The sequence below is a fragment of the Triturus cristatus genome, chromosome 9, assembly GCF_964204655.1.
Source record: "Triturus cristatus chromosome 9, aTriCri1.1, whole genome shotgun sequence".
Classification (NCBI taxonomy): domain Eukaryota; kingdom Metazoa; phylum Chordata; class Amphibia; order Caudata; family Salamandridae; genus Triturus; species Triturus cristatus.
In genome coordinates, this window is record NC_140592.1 from 806,825,921 (window position 1) to 806,848,045 (window position 22,125).

At 46.8% G+C, this 22,125-nt stretch overlaps 1 protein-coding gene across 1 annotated transcript in view; it reads left to right on the forward strand.

Annotated features, from left to right (window-relative positions):
- Positions 1-22,125, forward strand: part of MTHFD1 (methylenetetrahydrofolate dehydrogenase, cyclohydrolase and formyltetrahydrofolate synthetase 1) — a 318,864-nt gene that overhangs the window by 82,484 nt on the left and 214,255 nt on the right. Inside the window, exons 9-10 of the mRNA XM_085626208.1 lie at positions 8,252-8,379; positions 10,087-10,184. Of these exons, the coding sequence (XP_085482334.1) occupies positions 8,252-8,379; positions 10,087-10,184 (226 nt within the window). The remainder of the gene's footprint in view (positions 1-8,251; positions 8,380-10,086; positions 10,185-22,125) is intronic.

Sequence of the window (22,125 nt, forward strand, 5' to 3'; positions counted from 1 at the left end):
CAATTGCGTTTTTCAAAACAAGCACTGACAAAGCTAAAATGTGCAGATCTATTGGGTTTACTTCCTTTTTTGTGTTTATTAAGAAGTACAATAGACCATCGTTTGGCATGTCATTAGAGCCTTGAAACTGCTACAGTCTTTTGGGGTTTGCTTGTTCACGCCAGTCTTAAATTTTGAAGATGTCAAAACCGTGTACGTCAAGCTGCAGTCAAATGATGCAATTTGTCCTTGAACCATATCCGGAAAATCGAAGGCAAAAAACTTAGATTTCCAAATGTGGTTGGGTATAGCAGGTCCACTGCACATTCACTAGTTTGTGGAGAAAAAATGGAGTAGCAATGATGCAAGTAAAGCACAGAAATATGTACCCTATACGCCCACCCCTTGTTTCAAAGTAAGATGTGTCGCATCCCTGGATCCCAGTGCCACTAAATCCACTCCTGTTTCTATTCATAGCTACACCCGTAGTTGAGAACTACCATCGATTTTGATTGGTGGAAGTTGTTAACCATAAACCAGTGGGCACTGCTTGACTTTCTCAGCGAATCAAGAAGCGCTCAACCATGAATTCCATGTTACCTGCCATTTTCCTGAAGGGGGCAGGGAGAGGGCACCTCAGGGACTGTTCGGTGTGAAGATGAACCTTTAGATAGCTCTTATTCCCCTGAGGCCAAAACTCCAGATAGGATGCTGCCCACACCCACAAGGCTGCTTATCCATTTCTTCTCTAAGCTGATGCAAGCCAAAGGTGAGCTTTGATACTGTATAATTTTCCTGTGAAATAAGACTATACAGAGGTTAATTTGTGCTGATGATTTCCAATACTCTGCACCAGCAGTTTATTTGTGACCGCTCCACACATGGTGGCACAGTCTGTCTATTTAAAAAAAAAAAATTTATTAGAAACATTGGGTATCACCAATTCACACGATCTATACAAAAGTTAGCCTCTAGTAGCACCAGTACTTTTTAAACTTGTTACATCAAAACTGATACAGGACTTCAGGAATCCTCACAATACCATTATAACATATCAGTCCCGTTACCTTCCATCCATCACCCTTAATCTGACATTTGGACTGCTTCCGATCTTGGTGGTTCACAGATATACCTCCTGAATTTGTTCAAGTCTCCCCAGACTCTTGCCCATTTTTGGGGACATCCCCGATGCACATATACCGCATTTTCCGCTACCATAGCTTCATCCATGTCCCTACACTGTTCCTGCAGCGTAGGAGACTCGCCCGACCCCCACCTCCTTGCAATATTCCTTTTAGCAACCATGGTTCCCAGTGTTACCCAGTCCTGCGCTGGGTGGGTTAGGTCAGTAGGCTCCCACATATTTAATAAACATCGTTTCGGTTCTGGAAGCAACGATTCTCCCACAGTTTGAGATATGGTCCTCATTATCTTGACCCAATATGCCCTAATCGTCGGACATTCCCATATCGTATGGTGGAAAGTACCCTCTTCCCCACAATCCCGCAGACAAAATTGGTGTGTCCCTATTTTGAAGAGGGTCACTCTGGTGTAGTACGTACGATGAAGTACTTTCAGTTGTATCAACCGCAAGCGCGCCGGTATTGCAACCTCCGAGGAGACGACCGTGCCTCCTGCCACTCTTCGTCATCCAATTCTCCCAAGTCTACAGCCCATTTCTGTCTAAGTGCCAACATGGGGTCAGGCAAGTTATTTATCAACTTACGATAGGTGAAGGAAGCGGCCCTTTTATGCACATATTCAGTCAGCAATCTATCCTCTAAGGGAGTAGCCTCTGCCAAGATGGTACCTGCAGGTAGAGCCGCCTTTAGTGTATGCTTCACCTGCATAAATCTGTAAATGTGCGACGGGGCAAGTTCATATTGGGCCTGCAGGTGTTCAAACGAGACTACCGCGCCCTTTCTCCAGAGATCACCCACCGTTGATATGCCTATAGCATCCCATTTGTCAAAGCCTTTACTGTTCTTTAATCGTCCAAGCCGTTGAGACGTCCAGAGTGGTGTCATTTGTGTGATAACCCCTCTCCATCCCAGCCTGGCATGTGCCTCGTACCATACGTGAACAGTGTGTGCTGTTGGCCCAATCAATAGTCTGGATTTAGCTCTATTATACAGTACCAACAGGATTCCATCCTCTCCTAGTCCCTGCCTATCCGCCTGAAACGCTGGGTCGTCATGGGGAGTGTGCAACCAACTATTAATCACTTTCAATTGGGCCGCCCAGTAGTATAATTGTATATTAGGGAGGGCTATACCACCATCGTACCAACTCCTGGCCAACTTATCCTGCCCAATGAGCGCCGGTTTATTTCCCCAAATCAGACCAGAAACTTCTGAAGCGATTGTTTTAAAATAGCTCAGTGGCACTCGAAACGGGGTATTCTCCAAAACATACAAAAAGCGCAGAAGCGCCATCATTTTAAAAAGTGCCGCTCTTCCCAGCATTGATAACGGCAGACCGCGCCATACCGACGCGTCACTCCGAAACCGCTCCAAGAGGTCCAAGATTTTTCCGATAAAATTCATCGGGTTGGGGCGTAATATGGATGCCTAGGTATTTAAAGTTCGCCTCTGTGACCTGCAACAGGCAATCCCTGGAAAGCAACGGCGTCGAACCGTGCAATATAAATAGGACCGATTTGGACCAATTTATGGTGTATCTGGATACCCGACCGAATATTTCGCAAATATTTAAGAGTGCTAGGTTGGAGCGTTCGGGGGATGTCAGATACAGTAGCACATCATCCGCATAAAGGGAAATGCGGTCTTCCCAGTGTGGTGTCCATTTAAGTCCACGAATCATCGGTTCCCATCTAATCCATGCCGCCAGTGGTTCCATCACTCATGCAAAGAGCAACTGGGACAGTGGACACCCTTGGCGCGTTCTCGCGCCAGCGGGAAGTCTCCAGATATGTCCATTGGGCGCTACATGTGCTATTGGTTTAGCGTAGAGCAGTTGTATCCACGCACAAAATTTTGGGCCAAAGCCGAAATGCCTAAGGACTGCAAAGAGATGTGGCCATTCCACCATATCAAACGCAATTCACGCATCAAGGGAAAGGATAACCGGCGGTTCCTGAATATGGGACATGCGCGCCAGCACTCCCTGCAGCTATTTGGCATAAACCCAGACCGATCCGGGTGAATTAAGGTTGCCAGATGGGGGGTCAACTGTGTCGCCAATAGTTTGGCTAATATTTTGGCTTCAGCGTTAAGTAATGATATCGGGCGGTAGGAGACGCATTCTTCAGGGGGTTTTCCGGGTTTCGAGATCGTCACAATGGTAGCCATTTGTTGATCTCGCGGGAGCTCCCCTGCTTCCAGGCTCTCAAGATACATGTGTAAAAGATAAGGGGCAGTCATAGCGGCCGTCTTTTTATACAGTTCAATGGGCAAACCATTAGGTCCCACCGCTTTTCCCGACTGTAGGGAGCCGATAGCCAATTGCAATTCATCGACCGTTTGGTCTGCTTCCAGGGTGAGGGCTACTTCCGGGGATAATTTAGGTAACCGAATATCTTTAATATAATCTTGAGCCTTTATCGTCTCTATAGTTGTCTGTGATTCGTATACCTGTTTGAAATGCCCAGCCAAGGTATTCACTATTTCCTCCGGTGCGGTCACCAATGAACCATCTGGCGTCCGTAATTGCGCTATCGCTCTTTATGCTCGCTCCTTTTTATAAAGCCAGGCTAAAAGTTTACTAGCCTCATCACCTATTTCGTATACGGTGTGCCGCGTGGCTTGGATCCAAGCCCTAGTCCCCTCCAGCTGATATTCCCTAAACTCGCACTGTTTAGCGCGTAATGCTCGGGATGCCTCTAAGGAAGGATTCTGTGCATGTTGATCTGTAGCAGTGCGCACTTCGGACTCAATGGTATCTAATTCGGCTTGTTTTGTCCTCTTGTAGCCTACAACAGATGAAATGGCCTGTCCACGGATCACCGTTTTATATGCTTCCCAAAGACTACCCGGGGACTGGACTGAAGAAGCATTCTCTTGGAAGTAATGCCGTGTCGTCGCGATTAGGTCTTCTGAGATCTTGGGGATTTGTAAATATCCCGGAAACACTGGGTAGACAAGCTTCCGCGCTTTGTGATGGTTCGTGTACGTTGGCATTAAGGGGGAGTGATCTGAAATACCCCTAGGGCGGAACTCAACATCCACCACATTCGTTGCTGCTGCCGCTTCTCCGTTCGTCCGGGTCCCTCCACACGCCGCCACCCCTCGAGCCAGTCATGGGCCTTATCCGGGCTCTCAAAAAACCAGGTTTTGCCTTCCGCCACGACACGCAGCTTCGCCGGAAACAGCATGGAGTATGATAATTCCCTGCGTCTAAGTTCTTTCTTTATTTCCCCAAAACTCCTGCGACGCTTTGTTACTGCTGCCGTGTAGTCTGGGAAGAAGGACACCACTGAGTTTTGGATGCGAGCGGTGGAGCCACCCTCGTCGTTTGTAGTATTGCATCCCTGTCCCGAAAATTGAAAATGCGAGCCAGGACTGGTCTAGGGGGAATCCCCGGTTTGGGTCTACCCCCCGGCACTCTGTGTGCCCTTTCCACAGAGAAGAAATCCGAAATTCCTCTGAGCTAGAATTTGTGTTTTATGAGATCCTCAACATACAGATCCATGGCTGGACTCCCTTTGTTTTCGGGAATACCTATGATACGGACGTTGTTGCACCGAGAGCGCCCCTCTTGGTCGTCCAGCTTCTCCGCCATAAGTCTGTTTTCTGCTTCCAAGTGACCGACCCTTTGAAGCAATGCAGTGGTGTCCTTTGACAGAGATTTTGTCACGTGCTATACTTTCGTGACCCTAGCCGTCCTCTTCTGAAAGTCTGCCATCAGGAAGGAGACATCAGTGGAGATGGACCCCACCGTTGATTGCACTTTATCGAGAGCCGCCATAATATCTTCCAGCGTCACTTTTGTCGGTCCCTCCAAATCGGAGCCTTTATCGGAAACATCTTTGCGCTCAGGCAGAGCGGAAGGGTCTTTATGGTAGGCGTTTGCCCTGCAGGTTCGCGCAGTCTGTCTATTTTTGAGCATAAAAGATTAACAGTATTTTGTAATTCAGTAAACCTAAAAGAAAATACTGGTGTGTCCAGTGCATTCTTACTGCTTTGGGTGGCCTGGAATAGTCAAAACTCACCAATCTATGGGAGTGTGAGTAGGCAGCACTGGTACTGCCATTTGATAATGCTGGCAGGGGCATAGAGTGGGTCAAGCTGCAGTGGACTGCTGAGCACTACTTTGGGCCTTGGCACTTAAATATGTTTTATTATTTTGACAAATTTGGCACTGCTCTGCAGCTTTCTTGAGCTGCCCTACGAATATGGCTGCTCCAAACCCAAGTGATCACCCATGGCTTCACATGTTCACATTGAGTTCTCCTATTGCAGAATTTTCACAGGTGAACATGAATGTCCATAACCCAGGGAGCTGTCATTTAGTAAGTCTGATCTATTGCCCCCTTGAACTTGACGTGCTGATGTAAGTTACTTACTCGCATGTCAAGCATTGCCTGACATGTAGCTGACATTGCCTCCTGGCTTTCAGGGAAGCTGGAAAGCAAGAATTGCCAGATATCCCTCTACACCAGTGAGCTGCTTCTAAGGTGCACTTTACATCGTGTCGGCCAGTTGCAAGGGCATGTACTTGGTATTTTAGGCAAGGCACACGCTCTATATCCTTTAAGCAGTTGAAGTTCGTTGTCTTGTCAAATTAACTGTTTAAACATTAGTAGAAACTTTCTCACTTGGATGATTTTAGTAAAACGTGTTAATTGGAAGTTAAAAATAAACGTGTGGGATTCAGACACTTTCATCGCTCTTTTACCTTTTTTTTGTGTTGCAGCTTAAAGTTTTTTTTTTCACACCAGTTGGTCTTCCTTTTCTCTGGGAGGAAATGATTTGTAATTGCACACATTTCCTTCTCCCAGTAAAAATGTTAAATTAGTCAGTTAAATCCTTCATGCGCTTGTTGTTAGGACCTGCGAAACCATCCATCGCACCTTATTACATGTGCCCTCAGCCTCCAGCCGCTCCTTCTGAGATCAGAAAAACAAGGGCCTTTGTTATGATATTAACAGTGCTTTGAAGCGGTAGGCTTCTGTTACTAAGTGCAATACGTTAATACTCTATAATGTATTATTGGTTATTACTCTTGATAAAGTTTTCTCCTTGGGTATGTTGGAAATTTTTGAACAATCACAAAAGTTATATATTTTTTTATTTTGCCTTTTTATATTGGTTATCCCCATGCTCGTGCTTTTGAAAGACATACATCGATGTGTTTCTTGATCCCTTTCACCACCACCCCATCCAATCTTCGGAGATCTCACCAAATCATGTGACCCCAGAAAATTATTTTCTTGTCTCGATTTGGTTCTTTGTGGGGCAAGGTGGTGATTCGAAGACGCTTTCTTTCTACCTCTTCAGCCCTTGCATCGCACTTCTCTTCTAGAACTTAAGGCCATTCCCACCTAATCCATCTTGAAAACTACCTGAAAGGAACCTCCTAAATCCAGAATACCACAAGGCCTCAATGTCCCACCTCCATGGCCTATTCTTTGCATTCAGCCCATATAAACCAAAGAGTAAATATGTAGCATGTTGGTCTGTCTTCACCTTTCAACCTTCTTCACAATCGCATCCATAGCTCACGTGTGTATCATGTCTGCTTGGTCTGTGCTAACTACTACACGTGATTTCTTTTTTTCTTCTCCCTATTTACAATGATTGTTTTTTAAAGTACAACCTAGACACAGCTTTTGCTTTCTTGCCAACCTCATGTAATTGAAAACCGAAAAACCTAGACCTTTCTGGGGTTTTTCTTTCACTGAACGTTTCTTTTTTTCGTAGCTTCTTTTTTGACGTGGGAAAATTGCTGCACTTAATTTTCTTTGCGTCCTGGGATCTTTTTCTAGCAGAGTGAGCTTATATTTGCAGTTCCCTGCAGGTCTAGTTCCACTGGCAAAAACTACCCTTTCATATTTCAGAATTTTTTAAACCAGTTCCTAACCCTGTAAGTTTTGAAGAGATCATCGGTTTAATTTGTAGTTCGCTCCTTGTATCGAGAATATAGCATCTACAGGCTACTAATGATTGGTAATAACAGGTCCATCACAGTACGTGGGCAAAGTTTTGCCCCCATTTGAAAACCTTAAAGGCACGATGAGTCCTTAGCTGATTTTGCACTTTTGTTCCGCTTTGATACTGAGTAGGTCCCTTGTTTTGAGTAGTGGGTTTTTGGGTTCTGTGTTGCCCTACTTTTTTGTGATTGGAAACTCGACTGCTGAGAAATAAGTATACTAGGCAATTCAGTCTTGCACCCAGAACCATTATACCGGAGAGCCAACATATTGTAGGAAGACTCATTTTAGCACGTTTGTCCAGTACCCCGTCCCATTGACTGGATATTTTTGATTTTATTCATTTATTTAGAAAGTTTTATAAAGCACTAGCATGACCCAAAGTTATCAGAACACTCTACAAAGAAATAGAAATACCCGCTCCCATTACAAAACCTGGTGTATCAAGCCACAGACGCGCAATACAGAACAATGTATGAAACCACATAAGTACCTCATCCTTGGTTACCCTTTTGGTAGTGAAACTGCAGACAGTTGCAACACGTTTTTCCAGGATCCAGGAGTCCACCCTGGACCAAATCAGTTCTGTTAGGAATCTGTCCAATAAGATTCTTCAAACCTCTTTTGATCTCAGTGGTTGATATATTTGTTTGAATCTCCACCGGAAGAGAGTTTCAGATTCCTGGGGCAGATCCTGAGAACATTTGGTCGTACGAAGTCTTTTTTACATTTTTTAAAATTTCTTTTCTATTCTAAATCTTGGATGAAGTAGAAGGGAACTCTCACTCCGAATGGAACAGCTGCCTCTTGAGATTGTAAGCTTTTGTGCTATTTTAATTTGAAGCCATTTGTAAATACTGTAGCTAGAGACCTGAGGTGTCCCAATGCTTTCTGAGACTACCCAAGCATATCGCGGCCAATGTTTTAGCAATTGAGACTCCTTTTCGTGAAACCCAAATATATCTGCTTCTCGTAGCTACACTGTTACTGTGCATCATTCAAGCGGTCTATATTGTTCATTTTGTTGGCAACCTGGGGAAATGAGACCGTGTTGATTAGTGCTTGAGAATGCCGAGGTACAGTGGCTGTGCTTTTAGGATTGACAGTGCTTCGACCCTAGGTTTTGTGGGATGTTTACCCTGTTCCCTTAATCTCTTTCAGACAGTACGAAGGCCAGCGGGAAGCGGGTAGTTGGTGACGTTGAGTACGAGGCAGCAAAGCAGAAGGCTTCTCACATCACGCCTGTCCCTGGAGGAGTTGGACCCATGACCGTGGCGATGCTCATGGAGGTGTGTTGGCTCATAATCTTGGGGAATCTAAAAACAAATGCATGTGCAGCAATAACTGGAAGGTGCCTTGACTGGATTCTTAGGAAGTGACATGGGGGTTTTGGATTTTCTGCCTCTTTTCTTTAGTAAAATTACCTCTCCTACACTTTGGGCCTACACTTTTTGGGAGAATTAATGCTGTTCATTTTTTATTATTTTGCTATCAGCGCCGTTAAGAGCTAAGGAAAATCAATGTTAAATTGTTTGCAGCATCCTTTTCTATGTGAAGGTGGTTTTTCTTGGTTATGGCCATATCCAACATGGCCCTGAGACACAGAGCAATCCACATCATTCTTTTGGCTTTCTTTATAAGATAAGTAAAGCTTAGAATTATTGGTCCAACAAGCAAGTAGGCAGCATTCAGACTCCGGCAGCAGTCTAAATATTTAGATCAGTAAATCACCAAATGTTTTTTTTCCTCCTCATTAAAGTGTATTGTTTGTGACCATATGGACATAGCAAAGTTGTGGAATTGTGCTGACTAATTGGCAATATGACAAATCATCCACATAACTTAAATATTTGCTTGAGGCCATTCCCTTGTACTTTAGTGAGTCACATGAACCAATTTTTATTGCTGAAATGCAAAGTTGTTGAAAATGATTTCAGAGTAATCCTGCATAGAGCATGTGACTGCCTTTTAGAACTGAGAAATGCATGTCCGGAGAAAATTGTGTTTTCTGGGCTTACGTGGACGTTGTGAAATGAAGTGAATGAAGCATTAAAACAGTGTTCCTCCCTATGCTAATGCTGTGATGTAGCAAAACCGTATTGCGCTAACAAAGATGTTAGAGGACAATTGGTGATCATTGCAACTCCATAAGAGAATGAACATCCTTCATCCTTTCTCCTCTTAATTCCATCCTAATGAAATGTGGTGTTCTATATAACGGGTTTCTCGGGACTAGTGGATGCAAATTGCCCCCAATTACCTATAGCTGCGTGCCAGGGGTAGTCGGTTTGAATGCAAGAGCTGTTAAATTTCCCATCATGTCTCAGGCTCGTAAGAAAACCAAATAAAAGTGAGAGTGGAAGGATTGCATTAATCAGTCACTGACAGTTTATCTGAACCACTCCAGTGTTCTTTTGCTCAGTGTGCAACTTCAGACATAGGCCAAATTTCTCACAATCAGCCTTGATCATGCTCAATAGAAACAGTCCAGCCTGAACAGACAGGCAATCCCTGACTGGCTACAATCTTTGCGCCTTCTTAGCCCGGCGCCGTTTGTGATTACCAGTGCCCCCAATTTATTTAAGCATTCCTTTCATCGCTCTTTGCATCTACTCTATATCTTGAACTGTTGACTTCAAGACCAGGTTAGTGACGACCTTGTAAGCAGTAACAATTAGTTCACCTGCCTATTTGGGCCACCCCATTTTAGTTTGTTAGGGTTCAGGATGTGTATCTGAGCAATACAGTGCCCTCCCCTTTTGTGTGCCTGTCTGTGTCTCCTACTACCCTATTTGATTTAGGGTAGCAACAAATGTCTTTGTTTTAACCAAACAATCCCCAGAAATTGCTAATGAATACCATAAATTACTGGTGTTGGAGCCCTAAAAATGTTTGCGTTTATGGCGACCCTGTGAGTTCATTTGATCTTTATTCTGCTTTAAAATGCAAGGTGTTAGAATTGTATATACAAATTAACATTGTTTTGTTTCTTTAAGAACACTGTGGAAAGTGCCAAACGACATTTGCAACAAACCCAGTCAGGGAAATGGAATATGCAATACAACCAGCTCCATCTCAAGACGCCTGTTCCAAGGTAATAGGAAGTGTGAAAAATACATAAACCGGATGTGGGACTAAAATGGCAGACTTTGGGGGTTAATTGATACAGAACTTTCAATCTAACTTTAGTTCCTTCGAGAAGATGGTGCTGTTATATATTTTTTCTTTAATGCACTTACTGTGGTTCATCTTCTGTGCTGTTTGGTTGTGCAGTACCTCACCGTTTACCTCGAGTTAAGAGTTGGGCGAGCAGGAACATTAACAGGGAGCGCCGGTTGGGGGTCAAGCTTGGCTCTAAGACCCTATGCACAAGCCAAGCCCCGAAAATGTTTAACATGTGGAAGCATTTCACTTTAGTACATCAAATTATATCACTGCATTGATTTGCATTTAATAAGTGATGGTGTTTAAACATTTATGCCACCCAGACCTGAAGACAATGCAATTAGTGAACTAAAAGTTAGGAATATTGTCCTGTGCACACCAAGTGACCAAGATTTTTATTCTACATTATATTCTATTAAATCAAACACAAGGTTTTGTGCAGTCACTTCTGGAGATGTGATATTGAATAAACTGGAGGCTCGGTGAAATAAAATATTAACCTAGGATCACATGATTTGGGCGGTAAAGCTGGGACTGAGCCCAGGTTTTTCAGTTTCACATGGTGTAATCCACCAACTAAACTAGTATCTTTCTCCCCTGTTTTATATTAGAGGTTAATGTCTTGTTTTTAATTCGTGTTTCATGGCATTACAGTGTGGCTGGCAGGCAGAAGTCACGGCTTGCTTTGGGCTCAAGGGTCCAAGAGGAGCTTGAGCTGAACCCAGAGTCAAGCATCCTGCTTGCCCACCTCTACTGCAAATGCACGCGTTATTGGACTGTCACAGCATATGCGATGGGACTACAATAAAGGGAGTCATTTTTTATTTCATTCTAACACAGCTTTTATTGACCTTTTCCAAATAAATATTATTTAAACTTTAGCACTGGAACCATTTTTATTACCGATGTTAAAGAACATTTGATTACTTTACAAAACAAAAAAATCATGTTTTGATCTTCCTGTAATTATACTGAGCAGTACATTTTAACATGATGAATTTTCTCTAGATGTAGGGAGGCATCTTGAATGACAAATAAAATGTATTACAGCATTTGTTAGACGATGATCTGCCGGGAGCACATCAATCAATCAATACATTTCTAAAGCGAACAGCTACTTCAGAGTGCCACCACCCACCATTCCCCAACCAGCTGTGAAGTGTGCAGAACCGGTTTCACAGAAAATTTAGGATACATTGACGAACCACAGTGAATGTGGTTCCTGCCCTTCCGCCCAGATTGTGAGCAGAGTGCAACTTTAGCTATGGAACGGAAGATGCATACTGCAATGTAAAAGGGTGGGCAGATGTCGCATGCTTTTTTTTAAATCTGCACTGTTAATGGATATTATGGGTGGGGAGATTGACTGGTTTCCACGTTGGTTGTTGTCGTCTGCAGGCAGCTGTTAACCTTCTGTTTAAGAGGAGCCATATGGACACTACTTGTAGTGGCCTTTCGGTTGGGCAATTGCTTATCACTAGATGGCTTTCGTGTCAATATGATTTGCTTCTTCAGAGGCTTTGTAGGAAGCTGCCTCTGTATATGGTATACCACTAGGTGGTTATACCATGCGCAGAGTCCAGAGATTCCCTCAGAAGTGTACAGGGATCAATGTAAACCCAAAGTGCTATATTAATGGTAGTGTGGGGGCGAGCAGCCTTAGGCCTAACAGAGGAGTGTAAGAAATGTTATTGTATTTATTGCACACACATTGACCAGTAACTGACACGCGGCTTAAGGAGATCCACACCAATTTTATAAAAATAAGCTTTGTTTGAGTTTTATTTTTAAGTCCAAGAACTTCGTAGAAAGAGGAGTGTTTTTCAGGAAAAATACTTTAGTCTTTTAAAAGCCGACAGTCCAATTTTCAAACAGTTCAATGCGGCTTCACAGGTAAGTACACAACTTACAGTTCCAGTCTTTGGGGTTTATGGTCCGCAAGGGGCAAGGTTTAGATGAGCAAAGTCTGCACCACCAGTTGCACAGGGGCGGCCGAGTGCAGGGGTCAAATTAGAAGATAGGCACAATGTGTTTTAGTGGAGACCTGGCGTGCTTGAGACCGGTTGCAGGGGCCAAGCTTTGGGGGTTATGGTATGCACAGGGAGGGGGGGGGGTGGGGCACAAGGCAGCACCAAACATACACCACCAGCGACCCAGGGGCAGGATGCAAATACAGCATCGGGCGTCCAATGCTTTTCAATGGAGAAACTCGGTTGGACAAACAGGCTGCAGGCAGAAAGCCAGTGACAGCAGGGTTAACTTGAGGTGCTGAGGATTTTAGGGACACAGTCAGTCGAGCTCCAGGGGCTTCGGGGGCAGGGGTGTCCTTTGACGTCGGATTCTTCTTACCAGAATCGGTCTGGGGGGACCCTCCGGATTCAGTCTTCAGGCGTTGATGTGGAATCCAAGTGGGGGCAGCCAACGCTATACTTGAGGACAGGATTGCTGTGGAACCTTTTCTGGATCTGTGGGCTACCTGGACATGGGGCGGAGGTGTCTGGTGCTGAGTGGGCAGGACTTGTGGTTCCAGAGGGTATCAGTCCTATGTGTAGGAGCCGAGAGTCCTGGTCTTATCAAAGGTCAGGCTCTTCCTCTGGAAGTTGCTGGCTGCAGGACAGTAGTCTTCTTTTGCCGGGATTTGGAAGGTGGAGACAGGCCTGTACGGCTGAGGTCAAGTCAGTAGGCGTCTTCAGGATTTGCTGCATGGCTTCCTCTTCGTCCTTCTTAGATCAGCAAGAACTAGTTTCAGGGTCTGGGGGAGCCACCTAAAAACTAAATTGAGTGAAATTTTAAGGGAGTGTCCTGTAGGGCCAATGGGCACCTTAACTGGGGCGAGTGCACCCTTAATTATGCCACCCTCCTGTGGAAGGCGGCATAGTCCTAGCCCTGATTGGAGGGGTCCCCCCATCTTCAAGATGGCATTGACTGAAAGGTGTACTTCCCCTTGCCTCCTTTGCCTTATGGGTGGAGTCGGCAGAGGTAGGCACACCTCCAATTCTTCCTAGGTTTTCCCGCCCCAAGTAGGGGTGTAAACCGGGGCTGCCATCTGCTGCTAGCAGCAGAGGTTGGGGGGGGTCGCATTACAAAGGCAGCATGCTTTTAAGCTTCCCTCTCGAGCACCGTGCACATCCTGAGGGAGGAGGTATGACCCATCCACCCAGGATGTACATTGTTTTTGGTCTCCAAGAGCAGAGGCTGTCGACCCAGGGGCCCAGAAACATGCATGGTGGTGGCAGGCTGCCTACAGCCAGTTTGTGACCATACCAGGGTTGGTAGGTTTTCAGGGGGCACCTCTTGGGGGCCTTCTGAGTACATGGTTCAATAAATCCCACACTGGCATCCATGCTGGTTTATTAAGAGGAGTAGTTTGGTACCAAACACTCCTGGTTTCATAGAAGCCATCACGGTGCTGGGGAACTAGTTGTTAAGTTTCCAGCCCATGTACTCTATGGCTTACCTGGCACTTGCATTATCCAAGAATGGAATTAAATATATTGCAGGGGCATATCTGCTCATGCTGATATTCCCACACTTGAGGTATAGTGCACCCTGCCTTAGGGCTGGAAGGTCTGCTAGAGGGGTTACCTACCTATACCTTAGGCAGTCCAAGTTGGCATGGAACACAGCTGGTGTGCCATTTCAACTTTGTCATTTTTCTGCACCAGGCCATGCATGCTGCAGTGGCAGTCTGCAGGGCCTAGGTGTGGGATCCCTGGGGACACTTCAGTCCCAATGCACTAGGTACCCAGGTACCATTTACTAGGAAATTACAGGGTCCCTGAAGGGCCAATTGTGGAACATTTTTAGGGGAGAGGCACTGGCACAGGAGACCTGGTTGGCAGGGACCCTGTGCACTAATAAATACTACATCCAATTTTAGGCAACAATTAAAGGTTAACCATATCAAGAGGCACTTTCTCACAGGCTTTTTTTTCCTCCTTGTGTGTTTGTATCTCACTTTTAGAATTTTTTTTTTTTTTTTTTTGATTGGATGAATTGTTTAGTTCCACTGCTTACATCCAGATAACTATAGTTTAGGTCTGCCATTAGCTAAAACCATTTGATTTTCCTAAAATTATGTGTCTAATACACTTCTAGGGACTTTTAGCACGCCCTCTTCATCCATTGGTTTGTTCTATCATTCATGTTTCTCTTCTGTCCACTATAGCATACACCATGGGCCAGTGAATCCGCCATTTCAGCCATTGACTGTCAGCGACAGCATTTTGCCCTTTAAAAAAACACAAACACATTGTGTAGTTCCTTGCTGTGCTAAGAACCACTATAGCAGTATGTGTTTTTTAGACCAAAAATCTTTTTTTCATTTATCCAGTTTTCTTGTTTGATTGTCGTGGGCCCAGTAAGTGCCCCCTAGAAAGTTTTGCAAAAGCCACGACTAAAAACAAGCGGTGAGAAAGTTACAAGGCTGACGGCCAATACAAGACCTATTGGTTTTTCTAATATTTGTTTTTTTCTTCAAATACTCAATGGGAGGGCATTCTTTTTCTTTCTTTCTTCCTGGTGTGCTGTACCCCTAGCCATTCAAGTCTCTCACATGCTCAGTGTTGCTCTCCTCCGTTCCACTGATGGCTGCTCTTAGCTATTGGCCTTGGGGATTATTAAATCAGCCTGCTCTTAAGTCCTCCTATGACGGTTAGGTTGGTGAAGGAACAGTAGTGACAGTGGGTTGATGAAAATGTAATTAGAGCGAGCATTGGTCATCCCCTGATCGGATGTTTTTATGATTTTAAATCTACACTTTTTTTAAGAATCATACTGGGATATAATCTCTCCACCCTTGAACAGATTATGTTTTCAATTTAGGACAGGTACATTGCCCCTCAAGACATTTACCGCTAGATGGGCCCCTGAAAGATGACGTGTGCCCAACATATAATGCTGCACCCGAGTCTGTTGGACATGTTTTATTCACTTGCCATGTGTATGATGGTAATCACCTACATGCATTAAAGCTATATGTAGACTGATGGGGACACGTAGTAGTCAATTAGCCCTCAGAATACCTAGATCTGATCCCAACCAGGCATAGGTATGTGCAGTTGCTAAGCTTCTGGGCAAAATGTGGGTTCTATGCGCAAAGGCATTGACAACTATCGCTTAACCCTATTAACTTCTCCCCAACTGTATAAGTAATTATTACCCTTATTGTCTGTTTACTCACTATGAATCCATGTGTGGTGATTGTCACTCTTGTATGAATGTCATTTGGATTTCTTAAGGATGGGGTCATTGTTATGAAGTCTAAAATTGTATTTAGCCCTTTTAGTTTTTTTCTGTGTTTTACTGTGACTTTTCTAGCAAATCTCAAGTGTAGTGTTCTTATCAATTTCCCATATTTTTTTTTTTTATTCAGATCCTAATGATATGGAATTTTTGTAGTGATATGCCATTTTTACCTATATCACATTGCATTCTGTTTTATATACTCTGCATTTCATGAATATCTGGTTTTAATTGTATGCTTTTATGACTATTATTGTCAAATAAAGCAAGCAATCGGATTGATACCACCAGCTTGTACTTTGCTTCTCCACCCATTACTGTCCTGCATTATTTTTTTATTGTTTTGTTAATTTAAGTTAATTTTTTAAACCCCACAGTCTCCTCTGTTCGTCTCCCATCCCCCTTTACTTCCTGCATACCTATTGTCCTTCACCCCCACTGACCTCCCCATCCACTCCTCCTTGTCTTGTTCTTTGTTTTTTTTTTTTTTTTTAAATAATTTGTTTTCTTGGTTGGGGGGGGGGGGGCTGGCAGCTACGTTTACTCTGCCTGGTACTTTAACTCTGATGCACTTTCATGCATATATATATTTTTTTTATTTACCTCATTTGGATTTGCGTCTGCCATCTTGAAGCAATAAATTGGTGTAAAAAAATTAATTGGCTGCGGTGTCATGATGCATGCCTTTGTGTAATCCTACTGCAGCCACTTTAGTTGTTGGTTTTGTTCTATATGAACAAACATTCACTTTTGTTTTCCTTTTAACGCCACAGAACAGCATTGGCAAAGTTTAAAAATTCTGGTAACGCTTTTGAAAGACTAATCTTCACTGCTCCATACTTCATGGGAGTGCATGTGTTTATTTACTTACTCCCCATCTCTCTCGCCGCCCCCGTGAGCTCCTGTTGCTCCCACACCAAACAGCTCATCTGTTGATGTACCCTGTCCAGCTTGTGTATGTGTATGTGTGTGTGTATATATATATATATATATATTATATATTTAAATATGTTTTAAACACTTTTATTCTCCCACCCCTCTTTGCTTGCTGCCACCACTTGTCACTTTTTGTTCCCAAAAGCACCTCCCTTCTCAGTTGCTCGCTCACCTCTCCATGTCATGCTCTTTCTTTGATAGGATTTCCTCTCCTAGGTCCTGAGCTCCTCCCTTTTTCACCTCCACCATCAACCCTCTCATTCTCTGTGGTGGCTGTTGCAATTGTCGTTGACCATGCCAGTGCATTACAAAAACATCAGCCGCTGACCAAGTCAACCGTAATATTTAAATGTGCATTAAGAGGCATCTAGGACAGATTGGAAAAGCTGACTGACTTTGTTAGTCCACCACCACAAATGGAGTTTATAAGTGATTGGTTAAAGCTTGATACTAATGCTGCAGTGAAGCTCCGTAGAGCTATTGGGCATCATTACTATTTAGTTTGATAAACTTTAGGCAGTGGAAATGTAACCTATCCTCAGCAAGAACACTGGCAATGAGACGGAGCAATAGTTCAAAAAGACAGGGTGTTGTCAAAGGTATGTATTCTATTCTAGCATGATGCTGCTGATTGACAGTTCTGTGCTACAATTGGAGGCAAGAATTAGACTTTTCTCCCCTTTGCCTTCTCCCTTTACTGAATCTCAATCGGCGGCTGAAAGAACCAATATAGTAAAAGCAAACTGTCTGATAAATTTCCCCAAGGCCAGCTGGCAAATTAACTGGTAAAGACAAAATCACAACTGTCACTTCCAGTGTACTCTTCATGTAGAAAGTGCAACATATTCTTGCATTTGCCCTTTTAAAATTGCAGTTTATCAGCACTTCTATTTCTCCGATGACTGTATTTTTCTGCATGTTTACCTATTGTGCCACTGAGCTGGAGCTGCCAGTAGTAGCAACGATTTGCTCAGGACAGTGTCTAGGATCAGCTGGAATGTATCTCCTGTGTCGTGCCTCAACCCAATAATTTCTCATCCTTATCTTACCCCCACCCCCTTTTTCTACTGAGGACTCAGAGGCTTATGGCCATCAGGATGGGACAATCGAAGACTTCCACTTCTCACCACCCCAGGCTTTCACCAATTCAGAATGTCGCTCTGCAAACCATGACAGATGTCTGTTTCGTTCTGTGGAGCATCTCATTGACTGCATTCTGGTTCTCTTGTCTGCCGGAAGCAGCTCGCAGTGTGGCCCATGGTTGTTCTTGTACTCTACAAAGATCAAAATGAGAATGGCGAATCTCTCAGCCCCCGACAACAAGGAAGGAAGTGCCAAACAGCTGGCTTATTCACAACAAGAGTGACTCCTAGGACATCTATGAGGACATTATAGGCAATTCCACCTCTAGGAATCCAGAGAAGGGATATACTCATGCAGATGACTCCCGTCCTATAGAAAAGTGAAGACCTGCTATCGGGACTATGAAGTCAAGTTAAGAAAGTGGACAAAGTGGATTTTAGTCTGGAAGAGCTACGAAATGCCTTAACTGGACAAATTGTGTAACCCGAAGGACTGTAGATATCTCAGTGCTTCAAGAGTGGTTGTAATCAACACACAGGTTCTGCTTGAACTTCTGAACAAGGACTCAATGACGGCCATCTGTATATATTTGAAGCTTGTCAGGATAAGTTATTTCAGGTCACCAAGCAGGGCAAAATATGGAAATTCACAACCCTTCCTTTCTGCCACCCATCTCCACAACCAGAGTTTGCATTGAATTTACAAACCATACCAACAGATGTCTACCTAGATGACATATTTGTGTTTCGGGAGCAGAACCACCTTTGTTCGCATTTCAGGGTGGCAATACATCTGCAGAACCAGGAATTTATCAGATGGATGAATGCATATCTAATTGGGAAGGGAGCATAGGAATTCACAGGGTTCTTAGTAGACTCGCCAGCCTTATCCGCCGGCATCTGATAGACTACTAGCCACAGATTCCTTCACGTAGAATTATCCCCAGGCGTGAGACTGGATCCGGAAACTTTTTTGCCACAGCATTCCTGCGCGCCTGGGGCTGGGCAACATCACGCGACCCCGCGCAGGTGTCGTCCGCATACATGACGTCAGCGAGGTCACATAAGACCCGCCCCGGCGCGCCTACGTCAGTTTTTTCCATTTTCCGCATGCAACGCGGATACGTTCCTTGCTACGGGCCTATGTAGGGCCCCCCTTTCTTCCATTTTGCTTCCTTGGTGGAACAGTGTGCGAATGCCTTCGGGCTTTAAAACTTGCACGTTTTGTGGGCGTCTTATGTCGACAACGGACCCTCACCTCATTTGCATGTGGTGTTTGGGGGAGGATCACAGCACCACAGACTGTGCGGCGTGCCAAAAGTTGAAGCCGAAGTCGCGGCGGAAGCGCAGCATGAAACTTCTCTCGGCGTGTCTCTCCAGGTCGACGTCCTCCCCTCTGTCTACTTCGGCGGACGGCTTCAGGTCCGGCCGTGGTCATCATCCTCCCCTTTCTCTGATGTCCCGTGAGCATCGCTCCCCGGTGGGTAAGTGTTGCCGTTTGTCTCCGGGGGCTGGCTTCCGGCGGCGTGGACTCTCCGCGGGTGATGCAGCCACGCTTGTCCTTTCTACGGTGTCCCGGTGTTGGGGCGGCGAGAGTCCAGATGGAGACTTATGCGACGACTTTGCAGGCCTCGCTCACGTCTCCTCCTCCTTCCCCTCCTGAGGCGTCGGCGGATCCCTCGCCTTGCGCAGGGCCCTCCACGGCACCACCGCCGACTGCGGCCCCAGCGCCGACTGCGGCTCTGGCACAGACTGGTTCGATCCAGGCTTGGATGATGTGGTGCTGTTGGGGTGCGGCTCCTCTGGGGCACCTCCTTCAGGCCACGGCATCTCTGCCTCGCCGCAAACTCCTGCGGGGGTCCCTGTGGTGTCGCGGGAGGTCGCCGGGGCTCGAGTCGCAGGGTGGTCCTGTCTAGGGCTGAAGTGACGCCGCTACGGCGCCGGCAGCAGCTGGACTGTGCAGAGCCACAGGGGTCGGTGGACTCTACTCGTCCCGCTCCGGGTCGAGGCCGAGTGAGGGCCCCTCTCATACCTCCTCACAGGCAGCTGCCTTGTTGGAGGGTGAGTCGGAGGTTGTACCGTCCCCGGCGCCGCCTCAGGGGTTGCCGGGCGAACTTCGCCTCCTTCTGGGCCGCGGAGGGCTTCGGGCCCCACCCCAGGCCCGTCCTGTTCCCCCACGCAGGTGGTTGCCTCGGCGGGGGTCGGGCCGGCGCTGCGGCTCCAGCCCTACTCCGGTCCCCGCACCGGTCTCCGTTGCGGAGTGATTTGGAGGTCCCTTGCCCGGTGATGCTGGATGGCGCCGGTGTCCCCCATCAAGCAGCGGGCTCTATGGCTCTGCGCAGGGGTCATACCGCAGATTCGTCTTCGACGCTTCTTCTCCGGAGGCAGGCTGCATATTGGTATTGTCCTCCCCGGAGACTGGTCGCCGTGTGGTGTCCTTTTCACTAGCATCGAAGGGCGGCTCCCCGCCCTTCCCGGGGCAGAGGTGTTAGTCTGAGGACTGGCAGGTCCCTCATTCTTCGGCTCCCCCTGACTTCCAGATCTGGCCCTTGCCGGCCCCACTTGGCCGCATTAGTTTGCAGCTGTCACCTCCGGAGGAGCTGCTTTCTCCACCTTGGGGCCCTACGGATGCGGGTGCGACCTTAGCTCACGCGGTGTCCACGGCTGTGGGCATCCTGCGCATGGGTGACCTGGTGACTCACTTTCCCGCTGACCATCTGTTGGAGGTCCTCCACCAGGGCTCTGGTGGGAGGGAAATCTTGCTTCCCTTTGAAGGTTCGCTCCTTTCTGCCATGATGGGGGCTTGGAGGCGTCCTGCCTCCGGGGACCTGGTGCCTCCGCTTTTTCTACATCGGCACCTTCCGTCACCACGTGACCCAGCGTGCTTGTCCATTCACCCCTCAGCCGCCAGCCCCCTCTTGCGGACTGCCTTTCCCTCCCTGCCGCCCCTGTTGGCTCTGCCGCCCAGAGAGGCCCGCTGGCTGGACACTTGGGGACGCAGCATTTTCGCCTCGACCAGCGCAGCCCTGCGGGCCCTTAACACCTTGTGTGTGCTGGATCGGGCCTCCTCCTGTTTGTGGGACTCTGCTCCGTCTCTGGGGTCTGCTGCGTCCCAGGAGCCTGCTGAGGTGGATTTGCGGCATCATGCCTTGGATGGCTGGGAGCTTGCGGCGTTTATTCTCCGCTCCCCTCTGGACGTCTCTGAGGCGCTGGGCCGCGCCATGGCTTCCTCGGTTGCTCTGTCGCCATGCTTGGCTTCGGGGCGGCGTCTTCCCCGAAAATATTCGGGAGAGGCTCATTGATCTCCCATTTGATGGCAGTTTGTTGTTCCATGCTCCGGCCGACTCTGCCATCAGAGGCTCTTGGCGGGGCTCCGTCCTCCTCCTCCGCTTTGTCTCTCTTCCCCCCCCCCTCCCCCCCCCTCTCCACTCCTCTGCCCCCTCCTCGGTGACCTATGAGTTCGGGTTGTTTCTGGGCCTTCTTAGGCCGGCTGTTATGGTTGTGGAGTATGTTTTTCTGGCCACATGTCGTTCCTTGGGACTTTGGCATTGTTGGCTGCTGGACGGCCCTTTTGTTGTTGTGTATGAGATCTGCAGGAGTTGTTGTGCAGACTTGGCCCTGAGATTTGGCCTTCTGCTTGCTTGGGCTGCTGTCCAGCCTTCTGCGGGGGTGCTTTTTTTCCCCGTGGTTCTTTTGTTTCTTCCTCTGCTGCGGAAGTTCTTCCAAAGAGGGTTCCCATATCTTGGGACTTCACGTGCCCTATGTGAGGTAGTGGTAGCTGTCATATGGCTTGCGCTCTGCTAGAGGGTTCTGGTCGCCTTCGGGTGCCTTTCCTCTATGGTGTTTATGTGGGTTGCTTTTGCTTCCTGTGGTTGTGTGCGCGGCCACTTGTAGTGGTGCCCGGGCCTCTTCTCCTCTCCCTGCTCCTGTTCTGAGGTCTGGGATGTTCCTGTGTTCTCCCTGGCCAGGCGTCTCCTACTTGGCCTTCCTGGGGCCTCGAGCTGGTCTTCTTGCTTCTGGCCTTGTCTGCCATCATGGTTCTGGCTGGCAGGCTGCTCTCCATCTGGAGTGGGCTCGCCTTCTTCTCCCTAGTTTCCTTGTGCTCTCTAGGCTTCTTATTCTTCCGTCTTCCTGTTTTGGCATTCGGTGGAAGCTGTGTTGCCTAGTGGGGTGCTTCGGCCTCTCAGTCCTTGCCCTTGGTTCCTCTGCTGTGAGTGTCTGAGACTCTTCAGCCTTATTTCCCTCCTACATCTCTTTAGGGTTGGTGTGGTTCTGCTTGTGGGGGTTCCCTTGGCCTGGCAGGGGTGAGGTTTTACCTGGTCCACAAATCTGGTCCCCTGTGGGGCCCTCTTCTGCATTGGTTGCTGGGGTCTTTTCGCAGTCCCTCCTTCCCCGTGGGTATTACTAGGGTATCTATTCTATGTGAAGGAAATTGCGGCTCTATCAGATGTACGAGTTACTTACCTTCGGTAACGATGTATCTGGTAGAGACGATTCTAGCCGCAGATTACTTCATGGCCTGCCCTTCCTCTCCTATTCTGCGAGGACCCTTGGGTTGGTCTTCGGTACTCTCCTCCCGGTAGGGGGCTGTGTCTCCTGTGAGTGCCT